The sequence below is a fragment of the Vanacampus margaritifer genome, chromosome 7 (genome assembly GCF_051991255.1).
Source record: "Vanacampus margaritifer isolate UIUO_Vmar chromosome 7, RoL_Vmar_1.0, whole genome shotgun sequence".
Taxonomy (NCBI): Eukaryota; Metazoa; Chordata; class Actinopteri; order Syngnathiformes; family Syngnathidae; genus Vanacampus; species Vanacampus margaritifer.
In genome coordinates this window covers 15,087,780-15,114,587 of record NC_135438.1, presented here as the reverse complement: position 1 = coordinate 15,114,587, position 26,808 = coordinate 15,087,780, and the positions used below count along the sequence as shown (strand labels likewise).

General features: G+C 38.7%; 1 protein-coding gene across 2 annotated transcripts in view; it reads right to left on the bottom strand.

Annotated features, from left to right (window-relative positions):
- sgcz (sarcoglycan zeta) overlaps positions 1 to 26,808 on the bottom strand; it is a 265,996-nt gene that overhangs the window by 79,108 nt on the left and 160,080 nt on the right. For both annotated transcript variants that reach the window (XM_077571991.1, XM_077571992.1), the window contains exon 3: positions 1,199 to 1,300. In XM_077571991.1, coding sequence (XP_077428117.1) covers positions 1,199 to 1,300 — 102 coding nt within the window. The remainder of the gene's footprint in view (positions 1 to 1,198; positions 1,301 to 26,808) is intronic.

Here is a 26,808-nt window from a genome sequence, read left to right as displayed (position 1 = left end):
CATAATTTACTACAGATCTATTGCCACACAACAAATGCACAGGTGACGTGTGTGTGTGCGTGTGTGTCACTGTCATTCCCATGGCTGACTAACAAATAAACACACTCTTACACACAAAACAATTTCATACATGCTACAAGTGCACACCCACAGTCTGTGTTGCCTCCACTTTTACAGAATCGATGACAATTGTGTGTGGGTTTGATGGATGAGCTATTTTGAATGCACTCATAACATGTATTCATAACACACACGCACGCGCACACACACACACACACACACACACTTTTAGAGATGCATTCTTCCTGGGTATACTTGAATCTTATAATTTTTCTTATCAATCACCTATTTTTAAAATGTTAAGAAAAATGGGGGAAACAACTTGGGGGAAAAATACAACAAACTAAAGTAAAACTAAGACCATTTGAAAGGAAACTGCTCAACAAAAATGAAAACACACCCTTAAAAAATACGCCTTTTATCTATTTATCTGTGAGCACAACAATTTTGAAAACGATTAGACTCACTGGTGTTTGAATTACTGTGAATTACTAAACATCTTCTGAGATATGTGTGTGCCGTTTTCGCAAAATGAAATATATTCGTGAGAAAAGGTTTGGAAATCGACAAATCTCATTTAAAAATAATATCCTAACAAAATTCTTTTATGTATTATGCCAAACTTGAAAACTTTGATTTTGAAAGGATACACACTGCAGGGGTCTACTATATTATGCACTGTGTTCGTCTTTTATTAAACAGGATACATCAAAAGTTATTTTTGGCACATGTTGAGTTCAAGTACTATTACAAACTCTTAGAATTTCAGCAAGATCCAAAAATGATTCCAGTGTATCATCTGCTGTGCTCCCCTGGTGGAGTCCAACATTGAATAGGGTCTTCCTTTTTCCATATGCGACTTTGTTTTCCAGTGTAATTCCAATTATGTAACAAACCAAACAACTATTCCTACGAACATGGGCATCGGAACACATTTCAAGTCTCACTGTAGACAAGCAACATTGCAACTAGTCGTTGCTCAATATGCGAGTTCCCATCCTGACTCTTCAGGTACAGAAAACACATGCGGATCAATAAAACCATGGAACATACTGTATAGTAAAAGAAAAATGTGCAAACTCAGACAAATCAGTAAAACTTAGCAATTGTGAACAAAACCTTATTTTTACACACTTACCCTTCGGGACTGGATCTCTTTGACGTATAAAGGCAATAGGAATTCAGACACCCCCTCCAGTCTCACCCCTTCTTTGGTCACTCGCAGATTGCCCATTCCTTCCTACAGCCAAATAGAGAGAGGATGACGGTAGTCAGCGGGTTGTTTGTGAGAACAGTTACAGTATAATAATAATAATAATAATTATTATTATTACAATAATAATAATAATAATAATAATAATAATACTAGTAATAATAATAATAATAATAATAAGAATAATAATAATATTAATATTAATAATAATAATAATAATAATAATAATAATAATAATAATAATGGAACCCCATAATGGGAAATTCAATAAATATGACATTTTTGACATGACATAAAAATGTTTGGATGGTGCAACAGTTTGAGTTTGGCACAAAGTAAATAGAATACATTGGATGGAGCTCTACCATGGCAAGCACTGCGGCTTTGTATCACATTGTATTTATAAGTGTGGACTCTAATTTCTGTCGGGTCAAGGGAAAGCACCTGGTACAAAACCTGCTTTATGTAAGGTTAGAAAAATCTCTGAAATTGTCTGCAACAAGGACAGAAGCATTGACATCAGCATGGAATTACTTTGCTGCCAATATTTGAGCTCACCCTTGTCTCAATTACATGATAATGGCGATAATGAGAGACCTGCCACAGTTCCGTTCCTTCTGAAAGGCCAAATGATGTGTCATTCAATGACTGTAAATTAGTTTGACTTCTCGGGCACCTTTTTTTTTAAATTCACATTCACATATACTGATGGAAATGACTGAATGCTTCTAAAGGAACTTTGAATGTGGAAAGGTGTTCAGCAGACCAACAAAGCTTTTAAAATTGGAAACTTGAGGCGTGAGAAAGATTGTAAGGGAGAATTAAGGGTGAGGACGAAACAACAAGGAGGAGCTGGAGAAGATATGGAAGAGAGACAAAACAGATGATTCTATTAAAACTAAATACAAAACAAAAACATAAACACGTGCAAATTTATGTTCTGGTGTTCTTTTTCTTTTTAATGCGAAAAGTATTGCCTATTAAAAAACAAAAGCAAAGCATTATTAAAGTGCTTAGCCATCAGAAAAGGTGATGCATGTCCAAATGAGTTTTAGTGTTGTAGTGCAATTTAATGCAAACCTAGATATAGAACAAATCCCAGCATATCAGGCTTGGCAGTCCGTTAAAAGATTTAAAAATCAATAATGAAAACCAGCCAGAGGTTTTCTGTGATCTGCGGCCATTAAATTAAATGAACAGTGGAGCATGGCGCTAATTCAATAAAACATAACACAACAGGTCTGAAAATTTTACAACACACACACACACATCAAAACACACATTCACATTACAACATAGAAGCATTTACATAATCAAACATTGAACATAGAGTACAGCACATGGACACACACAGGTCAAATTAATGTAAAATGGCAATAATATTAATATAATATTACATCCATCCAGCCACCGTGGAATACAAATAATACACCACATTACATTATACATTATACATTTCCATATCCAAATGATTTTTTGGGACCAAACTGAACTGAAAAATACTACTCGTTGAAAATGGGGCTAAAATATCTCATTTAGCAAGATAACTAAGCACACTCCGAAAAGAGTAAAAAATGAAAATATGCGATAATGGTACTATGGTACTGTGAGAAAAATTGGTATTCTGCTACCTTGAAAGGCATTAGTGTGCTGATAAAAAAGACAAAACAATAGTGGTGAGATTTCCTGGTCAGTAAAGCCTTCCTTGTGGGCCGAAACACTAGCAAAAAAAGTAGCCAACATTTACAACTTAAATTGTGGGCTGATGTGAGTCAATCTTCTTATATTACGTTGTATCCAACCACAGTGTACATTCCTTGAAAACGAGTTTTACCACCAGCTATATTGTATGGTAGGCTATTTTTCCTCCGGATAGTTGTATTTTATTTTATATTTAATCCATTTAATATATTGTCTGTAACCCGAAGGAGCCATTGCGCAGAATACGGAGAATTACTTATGAATTTAGTACAACAGTCACTACTGGGCAATTTTTTTTATGCTTGGCAACGGTGACTTGTTAAGCTAAAAAAGGAGCATGATTCCGGCAGCTGATCAGCAGTCTTTGTTTTCACACTTGAAGCAAACTGCGGCGAGTCCGTTTGGGAGCGACCACCCCAGGAAGTGGGTCTCGGTCCGGTTGTTTGTCCGCACGAGGATCTGTTTGTGTGTATTCACGCCTGCATAAAAGGTCCGGACCAACGTGGGAAACACACTCTGGTCCATTTAAAGTGGACCAAACAGTGCAGGTCTGAATACAACCTAAATTTGTCTCTTATGGGTTGAAATTCTATGTATCAAAGTACTGGTGGTATTTGTTACTTGGTATTAGTATCGGTGAGTACTTAGAAGTTGAGTACTTATCCTGGTTCTTTCCTATTCTGAAAAAACTGGTATCGAACGTCTCTTTGTTGAGATCAATCCCATCTGTCAGACTTAACAAAAAAATAAGCAATATCATATCACTGCCATCATTTTAACGCCACAGTGGTTACAGTATTGATTTTCAATTTTTAAAGGTTGCTCTAAAGATGTTCATGACCTTGCCCTTAGATTTGGAATGAGCCGCTTCAGTGCTCAAAAGCCCTCCAAATCTTCCAGCAGATCTCCTTCATTTGAAAGTAAAGCAAAGTTGTATTTCTTTTTTCGTCTGTCTGCTATGGAGACCACATGCACTTCCAGTTGTGCGTAAAGCTATGTTTGTAAAAACATGTGAGAGGTAGCAGTAATCAGTGTATGATTTATACATGTATACAGCTACAGTATATGTTATGCACTATACACTCATGTCCTTCTGTGTCCTTCATAAATATCAGTTAAGAATAGAAGGTGCTAGTTACTGTATATGATAAACAACAAAAATGAAATGTGACAGGGGAATTATTTAGTGACAGCATATACCTTATGGGGTTTAAATCCAATACCAACTACTCGGTCACTTCTTTGTCAGGGACTGACCTGAATACCAAGCAGAGTGTAAAATATGTGACTTGCTATGTTGTTGATGGATGTGTTGGAGCTGATGTTGAAGTGTGCTGGTCCGTGCTAATATGAAGCTGCGTAATGTGTTTTAGTACGATGCACTCAGTGTTCTTGACAAGAGTGCATGAGACTAACTACACTGACTTTGTTGAAATGAATTCATAACCGGAACAGCAGGCTTTGAGTGTCTGCCTGTGGAAGACATTAAATTAGATCTGTGACCTGCTGTACCTTGTGTATTGTGCCACAGTGTGGCATGACACAGGTGTCATTTCGGAATTGGCAATTTTCATCAAATGGGCTGCAAAACAAATAAACTTCAATGGCCTTTTAGGTCAGGGTATGTAACTCAATTAGATATGAAATGTGAAAGGGCTTCATAGAGGCACAACAGGTATAAGGAAACAAAACATTAGGGGGCGTGTTTGTTCTTGAGCATACCTTTAATGCACAGTAGGGTTCCCCCCTATAAAACTACCTATGCCTGGTGGTCTGGGACGGCTCGGGAAAAATATTCGTCAATGGGGGTTCGAGGTGTTGGTGCAGATGGTGAACGGTAAGCAACAAATCTTGTGGTAGGATGGGTGGGGTGCGCCGACATTGGGGAAAACCCTGTACAAGTAACTTTACTCTAATGGATGAGGAAAAAATGCAGATGAAGAGAAGAAAGGCCTTCTAACGATCCGCCCTGTCCGGTCAGTACAATATGGATAAGTTGAGACTAATTCAGTAATTGAAAAAATAATGTGACTTAAACAATGGCAAGTAAACTATTCAGTTTGTATGTATTTTAGTCTGAATGTGACTATGACATATTGTTAATATTTCCATTATATCCTTTTCAAACAAAACAGTATAGGAAAGGTCTTCATATGTTGTACTCTTGTCTTGTGCTGCCTCATATGTCATATTGTGCTGAAGTTTGGGGAAATGTATATACAGTGCTCAGCGTATATGAGTACATCCCTTTCGAAAAGTGTATAGATTTTAATCAATATCTCAATGAACATCAGAACAATTTCCAAAATATTGACAAATTGTTTCTGTAGAATATGTGCTTAACTCACAACATTTGAGTAAGATTGATAATAGAATGCATAGATTACAAAATCCTTAGTTTAATCAAATTAAAAAAGTTGTCTGTCTTTTTCTTGGGGTCGACTTATTTGTGCAAAATGTTCTTGAATAAATTTGTCAAGAAAATGACTTTTCTGGGGTTTAATAATTAAGAGATCTTGTTTGCAATCAATGGCCCACATTTGTGGGAGTATTTTGTTGTAAAGTATTCCATAGAAAATCTTGATTCTGAAAGGAAACTAAAGGTGTTCTTACAAACCTGTTGGGGTGTACTCCTTTATCCTGAGCACTGTAAAACAAATATAGACCCAATTATTAAATTACAGGAAAAGGTCATTACAATTAAATAATTCCCTGCCATTGACGGCTATGGGCGTCATATTTAATGGGCTGGCAGTAAATAAATCAATAAGGTTGGCTACAGATTTTTTCATAGGATCTGGTATTTTAAAATGTATGGATATTGTGTATTTGGAAATGCTGGAAATGCTTGTTCGTGTAGGGAACAATAGCCTACTTGTTTGTAAGATGTTTGTGTTTTCTGTGCTATGTATGGAGCTGAAACAAACAATTAATTCATTGATTTGTTCGTTCATTCATTTAAACAAATCAGCGCATTCCAGAATAAATTGTGGTTGTACTGTATTTCGCATCTAACCTGCTAAGGATTTTACAGAACTGTATTAGTGTATACTGAATATTTTCAAGGTTTTACTTGAAGGTTGACAGCAAAGCCTACCCAGACTCAGCGTTTACACTATGCAGTGTTGAAAGATTTAGAAAGCAGTATGTGGAATTCAATACGTCAATGATGGACTTACAGTTACAGTAAGAATGCGATGATATGTGAGTGAGTAAGTATAGTCACACTCAAAAATATGTTCAAGAGACCTTTCAACACACCATGCAGAAACACTGTGCAAATAGGAAAGGCGTGAGTTTGTGTTTCAGCTTGTCTGCACACAAAACTGCATGTGATTTATGCATGGAACTCTTTCCGTTTGTGGGTGTGTGTTTGTTTATGTGACAGTGTGTGTATGCCTCTAGCCAATCCGTCAGTGCAGTGTACACATGGCAGCATGCAGACAGATGGTGGTGTGTGTGGTGAGAAAGAGTTTTTGTTTGTATAAAGAGCTGTCAAGTCTTTTGTATTAACAAACACATGCATATTTGAAAGTGTATGATTGCCTGCATGCGCCCACCATTCCTATATGATTTTTATTTTATTTACTTTTTTTTTCTACACATGAAATTAAACGAGTGCATGTTGCTGTCAGTCACTGCAGATCACTATTGGCTAATACTGGCTCGGCGAAATGGAGCGCAACGGAGAGTGAAGTGGCTGACGTGAAGAGATGAAAGAAAATGGTAAGATGAACAAATGAGGAGAGCGAGCAAAGAAAACAGTAAGAGGTCTAAGACACGATGAGAGAGGCATGCAGTGGCAGATTGAAAAGATTAAAGTCGATTACTGAAAACATAAGCGCATATGCGCGTTTTATAAAGAAGTGAGCTTCATTGAAGCAATGTCAAGGTAGCTTTTACATCTCAATATAGAAATGTCTGATATGGTAATCCAAAGTGTTTGCAATGACTGCAGTTTGTTTGTTGGAAAGTTTGTGTATGTTTTTCTGTAAGTTTCTCACAAGTTTACAAGAAGTTACAAATGTCAGTGATTTAACAAATACAGTAGCCAGGTAACATCAAGAAGACGACAGAGGTTGTCACAACTTTTAATGTACCAGACACACGATAAATGTTTGATTAGATTTTTCTGATATCTTACTTTCCTATACATTTTTGAATGTGATTTAAATTGTAAGTAGTGAATTTATTACAAATAAACGTAAGTATAAATGTGATGACAACTTAAAAACGGAGGGCTCTACTTTCGTGAAAGGCTTCTTCAACCCTGTGTGATAACTCTGCGCTGGAGGCAGGTAGGACCCGGTATTGGTAATTTGACAGACTAAAGTATCAGTGGAGCACTGACCGTGTCGCACAGTATATGACGATAATGAAGCGGGCACACAAGTCCAAAACATCTGAAGTGGGCGCTTCACCCCAGATTGTTGATGAACCATACTACTACTACTACTACTAATAATAATAACAATAATAATAATAATAATAATGCATTCGATGAATATATTCCTACAGTGATTCAGAGGCTTTGATTCCCAGTGTTTACGTACAGTATTTCTGAATGAAATACATCTGACATCCAAAACACATATGCGCGGATTCCCTGAACAAATTCAACAAAATCGTGGCAAAACATGGGACAGTGAGTTTAGATCAACTTTCTGACACCAAATTGTCCCTTTTAAATTGTCACAATGGCATTCACTATGCTACACTGGCACGCCTAGTTTGGTGAAGACCGGCCTACTAAATAAAACATTTGCGTTGGCACACAAAATAAAAATAAAATATCATCCGGAATCCCTGTATGCTGAAAATTTGCCATTTTTTAAAGTATGTGAAAAACAGACCCAACAATACACATTTCTAACAGTATAATAGTTTCATTACGTCAGCCAAGAACACTAGGCTTGTAAAAAAAAAAAAAAGGTAAAAAGGTGAGAACAACAGAATAATGTACAGGCTATGATCCTGCATTGCCATAGTGAAATAATTTTTGGGCCGTCAAAACTACTACTAGGTCATGCCCTCCTCAACAAATGAAATTGGTTTATAGGGTTTATGGTTCTGTGCTCTTGTATTTGAACCTAATAGCATTTGAGAGATGTTTCCATCTGTAGTATAATCTAGTGTATGGGCTTCCTTGCAGGTTTTCAACATTTTTCATTTCCTTTTTAAACACTGATTGACACTGCATTTCTCTATCTGATATTAGTAGGTATCAAGGGCATCCCAATTCCATTCACTGTGTTTTGAAAGACATCTGATGTTGCTCACTGTTGGCAGTCAGGGAAGATATCTTCTTCATCATCCATCAAATGAAAATAACTGTTCCCTGTGGTTATAATAAATATAAACATTGCTTTAACCTGTAGTGTTTTCGTTTTTTTTTTAACGTTTTTTTTTAACGTTTTTTTTTTTAATTTTTATTTTTTTTTACAGCAAAGTATAGAATCCACTGTATGACAATACAGAGCCTTTTCTTGCAAAAATGGAAGGACTTTCCAGTTATTAGGAACATGCATATAGTTACTGAAATTCCCTAACCCCTATTGGAACAGCTTTAAATTCATGACAAAATAAAGAATGCTTTCCCAATACTGGTATTACGTGGAGTGTGTTCTTTGAGTACATCAAATGCAAATGAGCAGCGGCCCTCGCTCATGTTGTTGGGAAGACAGCAAAGTATTTGGCAGCCCAACAGTTTTAAAAAGCATGTAGTCTTGTGCGAGTAAATTTTAAGCAGCTGCAACTACTTTGTAAAAATATGCTAAGCACTCTTAAGGTGCTGATGATCACCTTCAACCACTGCAACCCTCCCCCCACCAAATGTGGGGACACTGATAAATATCCAAGTTTGTCAAAACTGTAGAGACCAAAACAATATTCGACCACATGACAAAGAAATTGACATGGACTTTTTATTTTCAACTCGTGTGTTCTTTTCCCACGACACAGACGTTCGGTAGGACTGCAGCAAAAGCATATATTAACCGTTTGGATAACAAGCTCTGGACGGGTAAACACAATTACGTAAAACTGTTAACACAAACAGCTAATTTGTCTTTCCATTACAGGATGTGAGTAGCTTACGCTGGCCCCATAACAGATGAAACATAACAATTTCTCATTGGCCATCTGGCCTTCATTATATTGATTGGTAATGAGCAACTAATTGTCACTTTCCCCCCCCCAAGATTGTTTGGAACAACTATAGGCTTGTTATTGCTTTTGAAATTTAACAGCTGGCCCCTATATATTAAGGAAAAATAAAGATAAATTACTGGAGACAATGAACACAGAGTCAATAAAGTCTACTAAATTGAATCAATTGCGCCTTTACTGTCTAATGTGGAAAGATGAGCACATCTAAATGAGGTAGAGAGGAACGAGAATACATGAAAGAGGGACTTATTCCTCAATGTTAAACTTTGCAAGAACATATATCAATTTGTTTGAATTAACTTGCAAATTCAGCCCCCAGAAAAACAAAGAATACAGTATGTCCATGTAAATATTACTGAACGCAATGCACCAAAAAGTTTTATAATTTAAATAGCATTTCCACTATTGTAAAAAATAAGTCAGACCAAAATATATTTCCCCCCTTAAAAAGTTCCATATCTTTCTCAGCATCCTGCCATTGACTCCGGGATTAATGTGCTATTGAATCGGCACTGAAGTTAACTTCCCTAATAAACATTATCACAGAATGTGGTAAATATAATACTGGCAATAATACACCGCTGAATGCCAATGAGTGTGGGTGTGTGTCGTGAAAAAAAGTACAGAACACTAAGAAGAGAGACAGATGATATGGATTAAGTCAAATGTAATATTACAGAATTTGTGAAACGCCACAGTTTGTGCCTATATACACATACAGAAAATACAACTATATAAGTCTGTGCTTCTGGCGTGTAACCCGTCGGAAATACTCAAACCGATGTCAACAAACAAGAACCACACTTCTGAAGCGAGGAGGAAACCGACTACTTTATTTAGCGTGGTGAGTGACATAAATATGTCTTTTATTGAACGCATAGTAAATTAAAAGAGGAAATGACGTTATTTAGGTAATTACGTTCTCCGCGCCTGGCGGTCCGAACCGGTTATTTTAATAGAGCAAAATTGAGCATGTAAACGGGAGTAACTCTTTCCGCCACGCATGTAAACGTGTTACCTCGATTGTTTCAGAAACCGGAATTCTGACCTTAACCCGAATACTGACCGCACGTAAACGTAGTCAGTGTTACTCGGTCCGGCATCTATCAGCTTCAACTTCCACAAAAAAGTAGAGATGGGAAAATGAAGCCTCATGAAGCCTCATGAAGCACTTTTACTATTTTTTTTACTCCTCTAGATGGTGCTCTTGGTTCAAATATAAAGGCTAGTGCAATGAAAATGTATTACATTTCCACTGCCTTTTTAAACCAATAGTGCCATCTAGAGGAGTCAAAAAATATCACAAGTGCTTCATGAGGCTTCATTTTCCCATCACTAAAAAAAAAGCTGGTACAACACTAACAATATTAAGCTCTTTTTTTTTAGGTTTGTTAGAAAAAAAAAAACGTGAATATTATTCACTATGAATTCTAGGTCTGGCAAGTTTTCTGGTCAATCAAGCACATGGATTTGGTTATTTAAGCAGATTTTGGGGGAGTTTTGGCAGGTGCCACATCATTAGCATCTCCATAAAAGGTTGTCAGCAGAAAGACGAAAACACTGTGGACTAACACCTGCAGATGATATGGTACCTCAACCATAACTGGCTGTGGAACCTTTACAATTCGAGCAACTTGGCCTGTGGGCCTCATCAGTCTCCCGGTCCCTGCTTCCTTGAGCCCTAAATGTTGTTCAAAATCGATTTTCATCTGAAAATATGACTGCACCGTTGAGTGGTAGACTATGCCAGTTGTGTTGCTCTCCTTAGGGCAGGTACAACACTTCTGAAGTCTCTGGTTCAGAGTGGCTTGACACGAGCTATGTGGTACTTTCTAGATAAATCTCTGCACAGTGGTTCTTAATGCACTGTCCTCAGTCCATTTCTTTTTTCTTTTTTTTCTTTTTCCTGGAGAGCATGTCATCATCATTGCTCTCTCTCTTTTTTTCTTTTTTTTTGTATGTGGGTGAGTATGTGTATGTGCGTGTGTGCGTGCGTGCGAGTGTGTGTGTGTATTCATTAGTTCACCTAAAACCTATTAAAAAATCCCATACCGTTCACCTAAACCGAACACTTCCAGCCAGAGTCGTGAGGCCGTCAGGAGACCCGAGGAAGGACCAAAGAAAAGAAAGGAAAGTGAAATCCAGCACCGACCAGACAACCACCCACCAGGCTCAGTCCATTTCTAATGAAATTGCCTCAAGTTATAAATGGGTTTTGCTTCACAACGCTCTAAAAGGCTTTGGTTATCCTGTGTTGCTTTAGCAATATTCAAATATATTGAGGTGCATGTGTATATATGACACCAAAAGGACGTGTGTACAATGGGATTTGACATTGTAGCAATTTGATCGGAGGTTTTGGTTCTTACTTAAGAACTGATGACGCTGTTATGTGGCTTTAAAAACGGCAGCAGATGAAGGTAATGATTCATAATAGCGTCACTGTGTGTGCATGTTGCAACATTAGGTGGTGTATAAAAGAAATAGGCTGGGGGATCTGCCATTGTAAAAGAGGAAAGTTATCAGGTGGAAGGAATGGAGGAGTTTTGCAGATGCATGTGACTTGCACCTCAGAAGATCATTTACATCAACCGATTGTGTGTTTTTACAGTAAAACTTCACATACTGTACAGTATGTTTCTATGCTTAACAACTGTCATCATCACACAGAGGGTGACAGCTCACTGTAGCAGAGTGAACGCAATCACCATTTTGCACAGTTAAATTAAGCACTGAGCATACTGTGTTAATAAATGCGCCTCTGCAGCAATTCACATCCTTGTTTCTAATCATGTGATGTCAACAATGCTGCTTTTGTTGATTTCCTGTGTGGCCCTGAAACATCTCATTCTAATGCCTTGACTGGGTAAGTGTTCTGCTGAAATGAGTATGCATTATTGGATATTGTTGTGGAAGTTAGAGAAACACAAATAGATTCACAGCCAAGATCGTAATCCGGACCCGCATCTGTGGAATGTTGTTGGATAAACAAGTTTGATCCCTGACGCCATCCCTGCACACTGGACTAAAATGATTCGCCCGATATTACAGCACACCATCTGAGGCCTTGTAGAGTCCATGCCTTGATGGGTCAACAACAGGTGGGTTTACACCATACAAGGCAGGTGGTTAAGTGTTATGATGCCGTTTTGACACTGCGGCAATTCCCAGTTGCTGTCCAAAGTGATTGATCCCTCCCTGCACGCTCAGAGCTCTCATCTGTGGATGACGGAGATCAGTGTTGTGGCACATGCCACTTGGCTGTCAACTCTTTAGCTGGCACACCAGGTATCACAACCGGCCTTGAATGTATACTAAAATATAAACGCAACACCTTTATTTTTGCTCCTCATTTTTTATAAGATCAACTCAAAAATCTACAACTTCTTCCACATACACAATATCACCAGTTCTAATTCTGTGATAGTGAGCATTTCTCCTTTGCCGAGATAATCCATCCCACCTCACAGGTGTGCTGCCTTAGACGGCCCACAATAAAAGGCCACTTTGAAAGGTGCAGTACCTTTCAAAGTGGCCTTATTTGTTTTATTGAGTCAGGGGGACTCAGAAAATCAGTCAATACTGGCCTTTTAGCACGAGGCTTAGCAATTGTTCTTCGGAAAACCCTATATTTCACGAGTGGCGAGCCTCGGCCAATGATTTTATTTTATTTTTTAATTGCAAGATGTGGCCACGTCGCAAATGACAGTACATCAAAAATGCACAGAAGCTTTCACAGATACAAAAAAAATCCATTTCCAGGTTCAAGCATGAGAGACACATTCAGTTGCGGCCAAGTACTATTGTGTCTTACAACAATACTAAACCATATTTGCAGTTTCATATGTACCAATAGATGAAACAGTAATGGTTGTGGTGAACATTTTCGTAAGTGGCAAGCGCCATTCACGTGAATCAGTGTGACCTCTCATTCTCAGCTACTTCTCATTCATTTGGCCACTTTGTAGAGTTGCTGTCACCAGTTATTGTCAAATTTAAAAATTGATGTTCATGCAAAAGTCATTTGATCAGTATTAGTGTGCTCAATACAATACTATAATTGAAACAGCCGTTCAGAATTGAGTTGCTCTCATCATCAGGCAATGAAATAAATTTCTCTAAAATAGTAGATCAAGAAACTTTAATTAAATACCCAAGCCAAGTTCATGTTATTGTTGTTGTTGTTGCAATAATAAATAATAAGACTAAGTGACACATTCTACAAAGGTCACAATGGCATCAAATCATTGCAGTGACATTTCCTATTGAAATCTGCATAATCCATTTGTTTGGTCAACAGAGTTGAACCTTTATAGTAAATGATCTTATATCATAATGTTTTGTTTTTGTTTTGCACTTCAAGACAATCACATAATATTAAAAAGCGCAAGACATCACAATATGGAGTTGTTTGCTGCTCACATGCTGCATGGACATGATAAAGAGTATGCTCACAAACACTACTGTCTTGTGTTGACGCACGCGCACATCCCAGAGCAGTAGTGTGTGAAGCAACACAACTTCAGATCATCAAGCCTGAGATTGGACTGGACTCCCGGACTGACAGGCCATCGCTCAGGAGACTACTGCTGTGTGTGTAACCACGGTTTCCTCGGGTAGTAAATTAGTTACTCCATTAGCAGGCAGTTTCTTAACAGGCTGTATGTTGTTGTTGTTTTTTTTTGACTCCTCTGACAATACATTATTATAGAAGCAGACATAGAATATATGACTGGAATCCAATATCGTCATATAAGTTGACATTATCCAAGAGTGGGCAACTGCTGTGCCATCTGTAACAGTAAAGAAAAAAAAGCTCTGTTTGATAGTTTCTCTTTGACAACAACATGATTGGATAGGGAAAATGTAACACTGCTGTTCGTTTTTCTATGCATAACATTCAAAACCCAACAGATTAGCACTTAAAGTAGATGCTAAGTGAGGTCTGTATAGTAAAATGTTCAGACCTGCATCCCATTTGGATTACCATATATGTATATATTATATTTGGTAAGGAGGTTTGCTTTAGTGCTTATGGTCTTCTCCTCAGCATGCTGTCGGACAATTTCAGATTTGACATTGCCAATTACTTACTTACAGAAGTTACACTTACGATTGAAAGAAATGCACTCCTCTTGGAAAATGGACCAATCATCAGCATTTCTGCTGTAATAACTTTTATTACAGTACTACATGCATGGTTAACTAAGCAAGTATGTGCCATGACATCTCAATTGGCCGGCTCCGGGGCCATACAGGCAGGCTTATGCCATAATCACAGGCATTATTTTTTACAGCTAATCTGCTAAATAAATTCGATTTGCTGCCGGAATCATTTAGTATATTTCCTCCATTTTTCTCCTTCATATTGATAGTGTCTGAGTTTGTGTGGTGCAGTGCGGAGGCAAGAGAGTGGAACAAGTGTCATCGTCAAAAATAATTTAGTTTCAAAAGAACACAAAAGGCAAACATGGTGTGTGGAATTATCAAACACTAATTTAACAGGCTTAAAAGAAAGTACTAAAGAAAGTCAATGAATAAACTGTGTTCACATTAAAAGAAAACATAACATTACCAGTCATGTGACACATGACAGCAACAGCATCAATGCACCAACAAAGACAAAAAGAAACCAGGGGCATCATGTGCGTAAGTACAACACCGTGGCATACACACCTTTCCAGTTTCCATGTTCACGCTCAGATGCAGCAAGAGTGAATGACGTGCGAATGAGCGGTGCGCCACGGCAACAACTTGACTGGCTACGAATGTTTTTCTTGCTTTAGAGCCATTGGAGAGTCGATTATGCTGGGCAGTGGCGTGTGAAGCACAATAAATGCCCATGGGCAAACGGCTAGTTGTTGATGCTGCCCATTTTGTTTTCCAACTTGGGGATTGAAATTACGCTGCCACCACATCTCCATTTTGGGCGCACAGAGCACTCACCGCGTAGCCGCCAAGTCAGCTAAGCACCTTATTAGAAGATGTTGACTCCAAAGGACAGCGTGCCAAAAAAAACATTTTTTTTGGACCTCAACTTTGTTTGCCAGTGTCACCAGCTCACATTTTGTGAAGTTTCTCTTTTTCCATTGGTGACTCATGGTTTGGTAATCCGATTATCTGATCATGCAGTGATTACTCCCACCAGAAGGCACTCTTTATACCAATTTGCATATTTATATAGAGTGTGAAGAGGAGTCTGGCACTCCAAAAGTTCCGATTTAGTTTTTTGTGTGCGTTTGTGTGTGCAATTCTTTGTATGTACATAAGAACTAAGTACAAGCAAACTGACGAGATAACGAGTACACCTGGACAATACATAAGTGACTGGAGGGAGCTGATTAGTTGAAACGAGGGACCGGTCTGATGAGAATAGGTGGAAAGAAAAACAATGAAGAAAGACAAGATATGAAGAAAAGGGATGCAGAGAAAACATGAAATAAAATTAAATCTAATCAAAACAAACACATGACAAATCTTTCTTTTTGTGTCACTTAAATGTGTGTGCCCTCTATTGTTTACTCATCATTTCTACTGGATGCCAATAATCCAGGGTAAAATACATCAGATGGCGTAGATATAAAGGAATGGACAGAGTGGTCAATGATCTTCCTACAAGGGAGACATTGAACACATCAGCCGGACAGCAACCATCCTCTTCTGTAACACGAGAACATCTCTTAAATCCGCAGAAATACACTTATCCATCTAAAATTGCTCCAGCCACTGAAGCGCAGCTCGGCCGTGACAGGACCAAAGCCGATCTGCAGTTGATCCCCTCTGCGTCACTGCTCTGCACTCGGTGTAGATGGGATTCTCCTGCCGTGGCTACATGGCCAACTAAGCTGTAATAGCGCACTGTGCGTGGAAGCCATCTATCCAGGCGGAGAAACAGTAATTATGGGGCTGAAATGCTTTACTGACAGTTCAAGCTCGGTCATACCAAGCTTATGTCTCATATCGGCTGTTTTTGGTGAAACACTTTTTTCAATCTTTCATTTTATGAGGAGACTACTGAGGTAATGAGTTGACATTGTCCATTTCTCAATATGCATTCTTGTCCGTACTTACGTCCTTGTGATGTCTTGAAACGTCATCAATCGCGGCATAAGTACTGTTCCAATTGCAAGTACGCAAAAAGCCATAAGGGTCGAGCAAAGAACGGACGGAATACCCGGATGTTATTCTTACTGTGATCTTCCTGGTTCTGACACATTGCTGCAACTGTGTACCACGTGACTAGATGTTATATAATTATGAGTAATATATTAAAGAAGTATAATTTGAAATTATACATGGGATTTATCCAATTTAGGATTATATTGGGAATAAAAAGTTCTGGAAAGACACCGATGTGAGTTGGAGATTTTAATCTGATTCTCCTGAAATTGTGGTATATCTATAAAAAAACATGTTTGAATGTATAGTAAATCATATTTAATATATATTATTATTTTTATATATAATATTGTAAATTGCAGTTGTTAAACTAAGTTGTCTAAAAAAGGACTAGATTTAATAAAGTTGTACTTTGCACGTTAAATATTTATTATTATTTACGCTCATAAAAGGGGAGGAAGGCTGTACTTACAAACGTGATGCTGGAGGGGGGCAGCAATGCACATGCCGTGCCTAGTCTGCCGAAAATGAAAAAAAGAAGAAAGAAGAAGAACAAATGTGGTGCCCCTCCGCTGCCATTCGTTCTTTGAAATATGAAATGCATCTTGGGATATTTTCTCAGCCAAGCCTTAACCAAGCAACAACCAATGGATCTTTGGTTTAAGCTAACAAAAAAGAACGACATCCGGGAAATCCGTGTGGTCTTGGTTTATGCATACTCCGATTGGAACAGTACTTGGCACGCCACTGATGACGTCTCATGAAATCACAAGGACGTAAATAAGGTCACATTTTGAAACATCAACATTGTAGTACAAATTCATTAAAAGCTAGTCACATGATACAACTGCGATGAATTACGGAAATACGCCAGCGAGATATGCTTGCTTGGGAAGTTTGTTCTTGAGAGCGGCCTTACCAAGACCCGACTCGTTGCATCACAACAACGTACTCTGTGTTCTGGATATTGAGAAACGGCCATTGTTAATGATTTGTGGTCATCTGTATTAACTAGCAGAGCTGGGCACTTCCGTCAGAGAATGTGCAAGCAGTATTAGTTCCTCTGGAAAGGTGTACTTACAACTATTTAGTTTTTTTTATTTATAGTGTTGGGGGGGATATTTTTTTCCTCCTGTGGGGCATAACAAAAAAATAATTGAGAAGCACTGGATTAAGGGTTAATTTAATTACGTTCAGGGTTAGTTCAAAAGATTTCAGTTCTAGTACAAATCGTCTGTTATTATTATTCACAAAGCATAATACTTAACATTTCAGTGTAATTTCATAGTTATGTGAATATTTTGGATTTTGTACTCTGCTTTTGAACTCATTAATTTTGTTAGATTTGTCTGGTTTTGCGTTTAAACAATATTAAATAACTCTTTGAAATGCTTTTTTAATAAAAGTTTTTTTTCTCTCCAAAATTAGCCTCTTAATTTCTTAATACAAATTAACTTAGAATACAAAATAATATTTATTAAGTTTAAATATAAAGAAAAAAAAACAATTTTTTTCCCTCAATTCACAAAAACATGAGATGTCTGCTTCTTCGAGTCAATCCAGTGTATCCTTGATATTTTTTTTCTGCTCCATCGTTGTGCCACCTCCAGTTGCAAGACAAGGAGTTTTAAATTTTAATAAATAAAAGCTTCAGCCTGAGAATGATAATATTCAATCTCAATAGTTTAAGTCGCACAACACTGTGACAAAAGCAGTTAGCCAAATTGCATTGAGTCATGAGCTTGGCCGCGACAGTCTCATTTCTTTATTGTCACACCTCATATACATTTTACTTGATAAAGAGCCTTTAAAATTGGAGTGGTTTGCACTGAGGCAACTTGCGCTGTCATCTAAAAGATTCTGTTTAAGACATCTGCGTATCTCTTGAGATGTCTTAACATGCGGAAAGTTTTCATTCTGAAATATATCCCATGAGAAAATATGTGAGGGAAATTAGGTGGCACAATATTTTTAATGAGATGATGTGGATGAATGATTGCTCACCACAGTACATCCTACGGAGTCATCAAGTATTGTTTAAAACCTAGGGTGAACACCAAACTGACAAAACAGCCAGCAAGATGTTGTGCCACTAATTTGACGTATCATTTGGGTCAGTCGCTTTGAGAGCTCTGCCACCTCGGCATCACATTGCATGAAACCAACACACAGGAAATAACACGCAAACAGGGCCGTCAGCATAAAAGTAAGCACAATCAACCTGATCCCTTAAGACGCACTGAGACAAACACTTAAAGTAGCACACTTGCCCCTGTTAGTACACACACACACACACTCACTCTGTGGTCCTAAAAGATGAGCGTGTTTATTATTTATCATCGTTAATATCTATGATCGAGTGCCAGCAGAGATAACAAGTATAAAACTGCTGACTGATGGCTATTTCACAACCCTCCACATACATTAAAGAAACACTCAAAGTAAAATCCTCATCTTAACACACACACAAAAAAACATACTGTAGATCTTATAGAGCTGTACACACTGCAGGGAAGCGTTAGGCTCGCCGTGTGTGTTTTTCGTGTCATTTTGTGACATATTGCTACTGAAGATAATAAGACTATAGTGCTGACTAAATCAAATTTAGCTGTCACAGGCGGTTGGGCTTATGCATAAAAGCACAAATCAGTTTTTTATGTTCTTTTCCAACATCAAACTGAAAATGTTGCTGACACTATAAAAATATCTTTGCTTTCACAGAGGTGGTAATCTCAAGCTTTGTTTTTTTTTTTTTTTAAAACGTGGACTCAAAGACATTTATAACTTCTTTGTTTTGAAAATCATTCCAAGAATGTAAATATAAAGAGAAAGTAATGTCCTGTTCCATTAAATACTGACATATATGGTCTGAGAAAGTACTAGAGACTTTAACATGAGAGATGGGCACGTCAATGAATTTTGTGCATCAACAGTTGGGACCCCCCTCCGTCATCGCCATTCAATATTTCAAGACAAATTGCATTGTAATAGTCAAGCTGTCTTTCGTCAGCAAAATGGGCATTTTGTCATTAACGGCGTAACGAATATTGCCCGTCACCCTAAATTTTTTTCTCTTTTTGCCTTTTTAAACATTTGGCCCTGGGGAATGTGTGTCTTGATGGATTAACCCTGTGTTTCCTCAAACTAAACAGAGACAGTTCAAAAAGGAAAAAATTCTTTAAACTTCCCTCCAGCAAGGGACTGAATTTCGTTTTTACAACCCACAGGAAACACATACAGTACCTCAGCGCCTACCGAGATCTAAAAGAATGTTCAGCAAGCAGACTAGCGATAGGACTGCTTATCAGTCCCCAGACCACTTTTATGGTCTGGTCTACCTACAAGAATCAGCTAGGTGTTTTTTGGAAACAATGCCCCTCGGAAGTTATACGGTACCACAGTGCCCTCCAGCGGTCACTATCGGTATTATCCTCAAGAATCCTGCCGCTCGTAATTAATCTGAAGTCTACATAATTCAGGACATAAAGGGACTCAATGTACTTGACTGGCATCAAGTGACTTCTGTTGTTTATCTTTATACACAACCTGTATGTCTATCTCAGATGAATGATGTGTGTAACTTCTGCAGCCATCTAAGCTTAGCTAATTAGGAAGCTTAGCGGATTCAATAACTTTATGATCGCGGTAATGTTTGAAATGTGTTCCGAATGATACATGGCTTGTCAATTCTGATACGAAATTCTCAAATGCTATCCCAAAAGCTTGGCCTCATTCGACCAAGTCTGCTTCAAGTGCACGGAAGAGGCAGGGACTGCTTGACCCCCTGCGACGCAAGCTTAAAAGCCAGCGCGCGGAGGAACTTCCTCCTCTTCTCTCTTCTCTTCTCTTTGCACACGCTTCTTGCCCCATGAACTTCTCCTGACCATCACGAGAGACGTGGTCGCCGAACACGCTGAGAGCAACCACGTGGCTTCCTTCTTTGAGCCCCCGGACTTGCAACCACACCGTGCACCCCAAAGCGCACAACAAGCAAGGACTCGCAACCACACCGCGCTCCCCAAAACGCGCGTGTCTGTTCCTGCCGAGAGCCGACCCACCTACCTTCCGCTCTCTGAATCACGCAGCGTCCCACCGGCCCGGTTTTCACGACAGCTGTTAGGTACTGAGCGGATTTCTACTCAAGTCTATCGCCAGCGACGACCCACAGCACCCAAACCAACTGAACTGGGCTTCACCCGCCTCGGACTTTGTTGCGGCCTCCACGCAGCGCGCGCTCCTCACCACCAACCGCGGGTAACTGCAGCGGCCTCTCAGCCGTTTGCCCAACACCATCAGCCAGAGACTCCAGTGCAGCATTCCAGCTGCGCGCGTGCCGACCGCCCTGGCCTCCAAAGGAGTTTTCTTCAACTGAGGTTAGACACTTGCCGAGTCCCTCTCTCCCCCCCGTATACCTGAACCAGTCCGTAAGTGCTCCTTCATTGCAATCTGACCATATCACTGGCGCAGCGCTTTGATCCAAATATAAAAGAGTTAACAGGTCAAAATGCTTCAATTTCTTTTCCCCATTCACCTTTTTCATTACCTTTTTTTCTTAGTTCATTGGATACATGTTTACTTTTTTTCTGTGATTCACATTTTAATTCCGTTTCATTAATACGTTTTAGGCTGTGACTGATAAGTGTGTGTTTACTAAATAAATTTGTTCTCTAGGGATTCCATTGCTGCCGAATCATTTATTTGAGTGGATTGGTAATTCTCGTATTAAAGCAAAGAACTCCAAAATTAACTACAGTAGCAACTTTAGATTATGAATACTTGATATTGTATTTTGCTACTACAAACAAGCAAAGTCAACGTGGTGCCCCCATAGGTTGCTGAGGAAATTACAACTCCCCTCATTACCGTCTAAATTTCTCGTTCACCATTACAGCATCCCAAATAATTGCTACAACGGATTGATGATTGTATTGACGGATTGACAATTAATTACATTGACAGACCAAAACCCACTTCCGGCAATGCTTAGTAGTTAGCGTACATTTTTTCAAAGTTTCCCGTCATTCATCAATCGTCAACAAAATGGGCGTCCATCATTGACGGATTGACAAAATGGCCACCTAAATACAATGAATCTGGAACATTCAAAACATACTCAAAGTGAGAGTCACAGTATCTTACAGTAACTTAATCAGTTTTAACCTAAATACATACTATGTGACTTTATTTGTATTTCATTCATTCATTCAGAAAATGTAATTTTTATTCGTTGTGTGTGTACGCGCACCCAGCTGCATATGAAGCGACTGTCCAAACAATTAAAGTGTGTCAGAACTCTAAGTCTAATTGTTATGTGACATTGACCTCTTTTTGTGTTTATATGTGATTGTTGGTGTGTGCGTGTTTGTGTGTAAGAGTGTGTGTGTCAAAGGAGGACAGTACATTTCACGCAGAACTCTCCCATTACCTGAGGTCAGCACTGTTACTGACAAAACGAGAAAAATGTGTGTGTGAGTGTGTGTATGCAATAAAGTCTAGTGTGCAGGTGTGAACAGCCATAATGATGCTGAGAAGGAGAGGAGCTGAGTAAAGCAGGTTTCGGTGCTGATTCTGCCTTCAACAGCACAAACATACTTAACCACACACTCAGTACAGTAAAGTGTAACCTAGAAAGGCGAATGCCGACAAACTTTTACGTTTTTTGAAAAATAAACAAAAACTTGACTTTTTATGTTTTTTTTTCAAGATGTTTTTTTCCCCCTAATGCATTTATAATGGCTCTCACTGTACACTGATTTGCTATTTTGTAAATCCAGTTTTATATTCTCTCTACCTAGTGGGGAATGTGGGAAAGTACAGTTTAATCAACAGATCAAACCTTGTCATTTTGAAGTAGGGACAAACTGTATAGAGGACTAAAACTGTCAAAAGTAAAAATAGATAAATGACTAAATAAAAAAATAGATGACTAAAAGTGAAAATAAAAATGGATATAAAAAAACTATCATTTGAAAATAAAATTTTCAATTTCCATTTTTTTAATCTAAAAATAATTATATATATATATATATATATATATATATATATATATATATATATATATATATATATATATATATATATATATATATATATATATTGAGATTATTTCCATTTTTATTTTCACTTTTAGTCATTTATTTATTTGGAATTTTGGCAATTTTGGTCCTCCATACAGATTGTCCCTACTTCAAAATGACAAGGTGTGTTACCTTTTTCCTAAAGGTTTGATCTGTTGATTAAACTGTACTTTCCCACATTCCCCACTAGGCAGAGAGAATATAAAATTGGACTTATATAATATATATATATATATATATATATATATATATATATATATATATATATATATATATATATATATATATGTATATATATATATTTCCATTTATATTTATTTTTTGGATTCAATTTTTGAATTATAATTTTTTATATTAATTTTTATTTTCACTTTTAGTCATTTATTTCTTTATTTAGACATTTATTTACTTTAAATTTTGGCAGTTTTGGTCCTCCATTGATCTGTGGGTGACGTGTTCTGGGTTGCAAATTGGGTGAAATCTGAGTCTGCCAATGCCTGCATGGTGAGGAATACGGCATGGTTGTCTGATCTTGGTTCTGCTCTATGATCTAGTCACTGAGCCTAATCAGAGTATTTCATTTCCCGAATGCATCGGTTTTAATAAATCTCTTACTGCATAAAGCTATACTGACAATATAATAATCAGAAGGATTTCATGTGCATGCAGGTCCTGTTGTCTCTATATGAGGAAGCCACGTCCATATGGGTGACTTTGTTGGTCCGATAGTGGGGGGAGCACATAGTCTCAGTATTGCCTGGAGTGCTTGAGTGGCAGACTAACAGCTTAGGAGTCCTTGGGGTGTATCTGGGTACAGAGGGCTCTAAGAAGGAAAAAAGACTGAAGGGGGCAAAGGAAATAGTGTGTACAAGGTTGTCTAAATAAAAATGGTTGCTGTCCAGCTGTCATACTGTATACAGGAAGATTTCTGGTTGACAACCTAGTCGTTGGCACAAAGTGGCTGTGCTAACACCTACAAGCGACCTGCAGGACATGCAGAGACCCATTTTGGAGTTTTAGGGTACACTGGCTTTGTACAGCCTTTCTCTACTGGCCTGTAGAAGGTGGACAGGACTGGTGGACCTACACGCCAAAATTGCTTCCCTCCGGCTTACGAGAGCTCAAGGATTGTTTTACAACTGTGACACAGCATGCTTGCTCATGCGGAGGTCTGCCATTTGGGGTTAACACCTGTTCCTACTACAAACAGATAAATTGGATCTAAATCAACTAACGCCTTTCTACTACACCATATTTCAGCACCCCACCTAGCATGTGGCTGTTAGCAGAACCCCTTTATCAAAATAAATTGGTCAAAAACCAAATATTTCAGCCTGCTAACCTGTGCATTAGTTTCAGAAAGTCTGGAAATTGGATGGCAATATCACCAATGATACTGAGAAAGAGCTCTTATATGATTTACAGCAGGTGGTGTAGGGATTAATTTAAGCATGTTTTATGCCCACAGATTTAAAGTGGAAGTCAACCTTAAAGCGATACAAGACTTATAACTCATTTTCCAGAATTGGATTAGTCATTGTGTATAAAGAATAAAAGTGGCATCTTATTCCCTGAATTTTCTTTTAAACCGATTAAGTATCAAAATAAGAACATAACATGGTGAACGCCATTATCCTGGTCACGTGATTGTGATGACGTATCCCGTGCGTAAATGACAGCCACCTTCGTTCATTTCAATGGGAGTTTACTGACGTAATGGGCAAGAAAAAAGCCGTCTTCTATTTCAATTACTGCGCCAATTCTGATCAATCCTCAGCACGTCAGGTTTCTTAGCATTCCGTGTGGGGGTAGGGCGGTGGGGGGTGGCCTCTCCTAATGTGGGCAAAAGCGTGCTTAGCACACAACATGTAGCTAGCCTAGCAGAGTAAAAGTCACCCAGATGTTTACAGTCCAGGTTAGGTACCGTCCACAAATTACATTAACAAAGTGAACAATGTCAATGGTGACTTGACTGGTAATTTGAGCCTCTGTAACACGCAACTTGTAGACGGTCCCCAACTTTGACTTTGGCGAGCCCTCCATGGCTGTACTGCTTTTGAAGAAGTGCTTCTTGGCTATAGGGCGTAAATTCCACATTTGATGTCCGCCGTGGGACGCAATAATTCCTCGTTAGCCTCTTTGTTGTCACTGGCAAGCATTTCATTCCATGTGTATTTTACACACGCGATATGTCACGATGATCACGTGACTGTCCAAAATGGCCGATACTATACTTAACTCTTTGACTGCCAAAAACGTTAAATAACGTTTAGTAAAATCCTACGGAGGAGCGCCAAAGACGTTAAAAGACGTTCACCAAGTTTTTTTTTGTTTTTTTGGGGGGGAAACAGGTGGAGGAAAGCCTTGGCCAGCTGTGCTGAAGTATCAAGCAGATCTAGTTAGTATAATGCCTATTTTTGGCCCCTAGATGGCAGCGATGACTCTCTTTGGACAAGATTGGGTAGGCGCCAGTAGAAGACGTGAGGCGGAGCTAGAGTGTTGAGGGGACAATGGCTGAGGAAGCCATAATGGCGACCGGTTGCAAGCAGCTCACGCTTGAGCATTTTTTTCAAAGACGAAAAGCATCGACCAATGCTAAAGAGCACATTGATGACGACGATGATGATGATGGTGACTCCGAGGTTGACGCCGAAGTTGGAAGCGTTGACGCGGCGGCTATGATCACGTCATAAAGCCTCACCAGCTAGCGATGCTAACGCCGGAAAACGCGGAGCACAACAGAGCACTTCTGCTCAGGAGGACGTTCAATCCGATGACGAAGAGTGCCCCGAGTCCAATGCATATTCATCGGAGGAGTGGGTACAGTCTGATCACGGAGAAGACACTGGTTATGGACTACGATGCCACCATGAATGGAGCGGATAAGATGGATCAACCACCCGGTATAGGAACTGAAGGACAATGAGGAAGCCAGACGTAACACCACCGTAACGTCACCGTATCATGATCCTGGGAGTAGACTTGATGGCCGTCAAGAAAGTGTATCGTCTGCACGCGAAGGAGCCATCGCAGTGAAACTAATCTGTTGTGAAAATCCTGCTGCGTCCACTTGCACGCAGGGGAGTGTTACAAAAAGAAAAACTGTATTTGAAACATCCACACAATTGTAAATAGTACCAGGGTTGCACAGATTTGTAAATAGTTTGCCAAATTATTTTGTCAAATTGTTACACTGTTGAATGTAAATAAACGTATTTTGCTATCAAAAAACACTTTTTCATTGTTGGTGGTAGTGTTTTACAGAAGCAAAGCACTGTTTGGGGGTTTGTGGCATCATTCATGGGAAAAAAAAAGTGTCAAATTCACTAGAGTGCATGAAATAATATCGTTTCACAAAAAGCTTGATTTCTCCGTTTTTTGTTTCAAAACAGAGCATTTGGGTGAAACTAACCATTTTCTATTGTTGATTACTGAAAAAACGGAATAAGGTAGAAACAGACTTTTTTTTCTGATGAAAGATGAGAGTTCAATCTTTCATTTGGTAGTATGTGTGTTTCCATAGTCCAAATACAACATTGTCTGTGGACCTTGAAAGATCAGTCAAAATGCTTAAATCGGCTGGCACTGACCCTTTTCTGAAAACGTCTGGCAGTCAAAGAGTTAATGCAAAAAAAAGTGCTATAAAATCATAAGCGCTGAACATAAATTGACATTTTTTTCAGGGAAGAGTTGAAATTAACCATTACACAGAATAGCTGGTTAGTTTTTTTTAAAGTCTTGTATTCACTGGTCTAAACATAACATTCTGATTTATATTACTTTTGTGGAATATGAGTTATGAAGCAAAATCCAGTTGTTTTTATCCATCTCAGGGGGGCACTTGCTGTCGACTGAAGATGACATTAATGTTGCTCAGGTCTCAGTTAAACAATCAATGTCATCTTCAGACGACAGCAAGTGGCAAAATGGCCACCTTCCAAGATGGATAAAAACGGCTGGATTTTGCTCCTTAACTCAAATTCCACTAACGCAATATTAAATAGAATAACATATTTAGACTAGTGGGGCTGCGTAGTACATATTATTGTCAAAAAAAAATTGGAGTTGACTTCCCCTTTAACAACCACATGGGAGATGTAAGCCTAAATGCTTGGAAGTGGAAAAAGATTAAGAAAAAATAACAATCTAGTCATCTGAATGATGTGGCCATGTCCACCACAGACCACTGCTTTTTGATTTGTTCTTGTGAGCAAGCCAATGGTGGGACCACTGACACCCACACGGTCACTTTTCACACGTCACACTCTGCCTTCCCGTGCTTGCAGATGGGCCACTCATTTCCACTCCATCAGGGAGCAAAACAGATCAGCTCATTGCAAGCCTGAAGGCAGAGGACGGATGGGAGAAGCTGAGCATGCACAGCGGGGCACTACTTTTGAACAAACACATGCAAATAAACACGCACACATACTTGCACACACGTGTATGCCCTTTTCTCCATTTCCCACA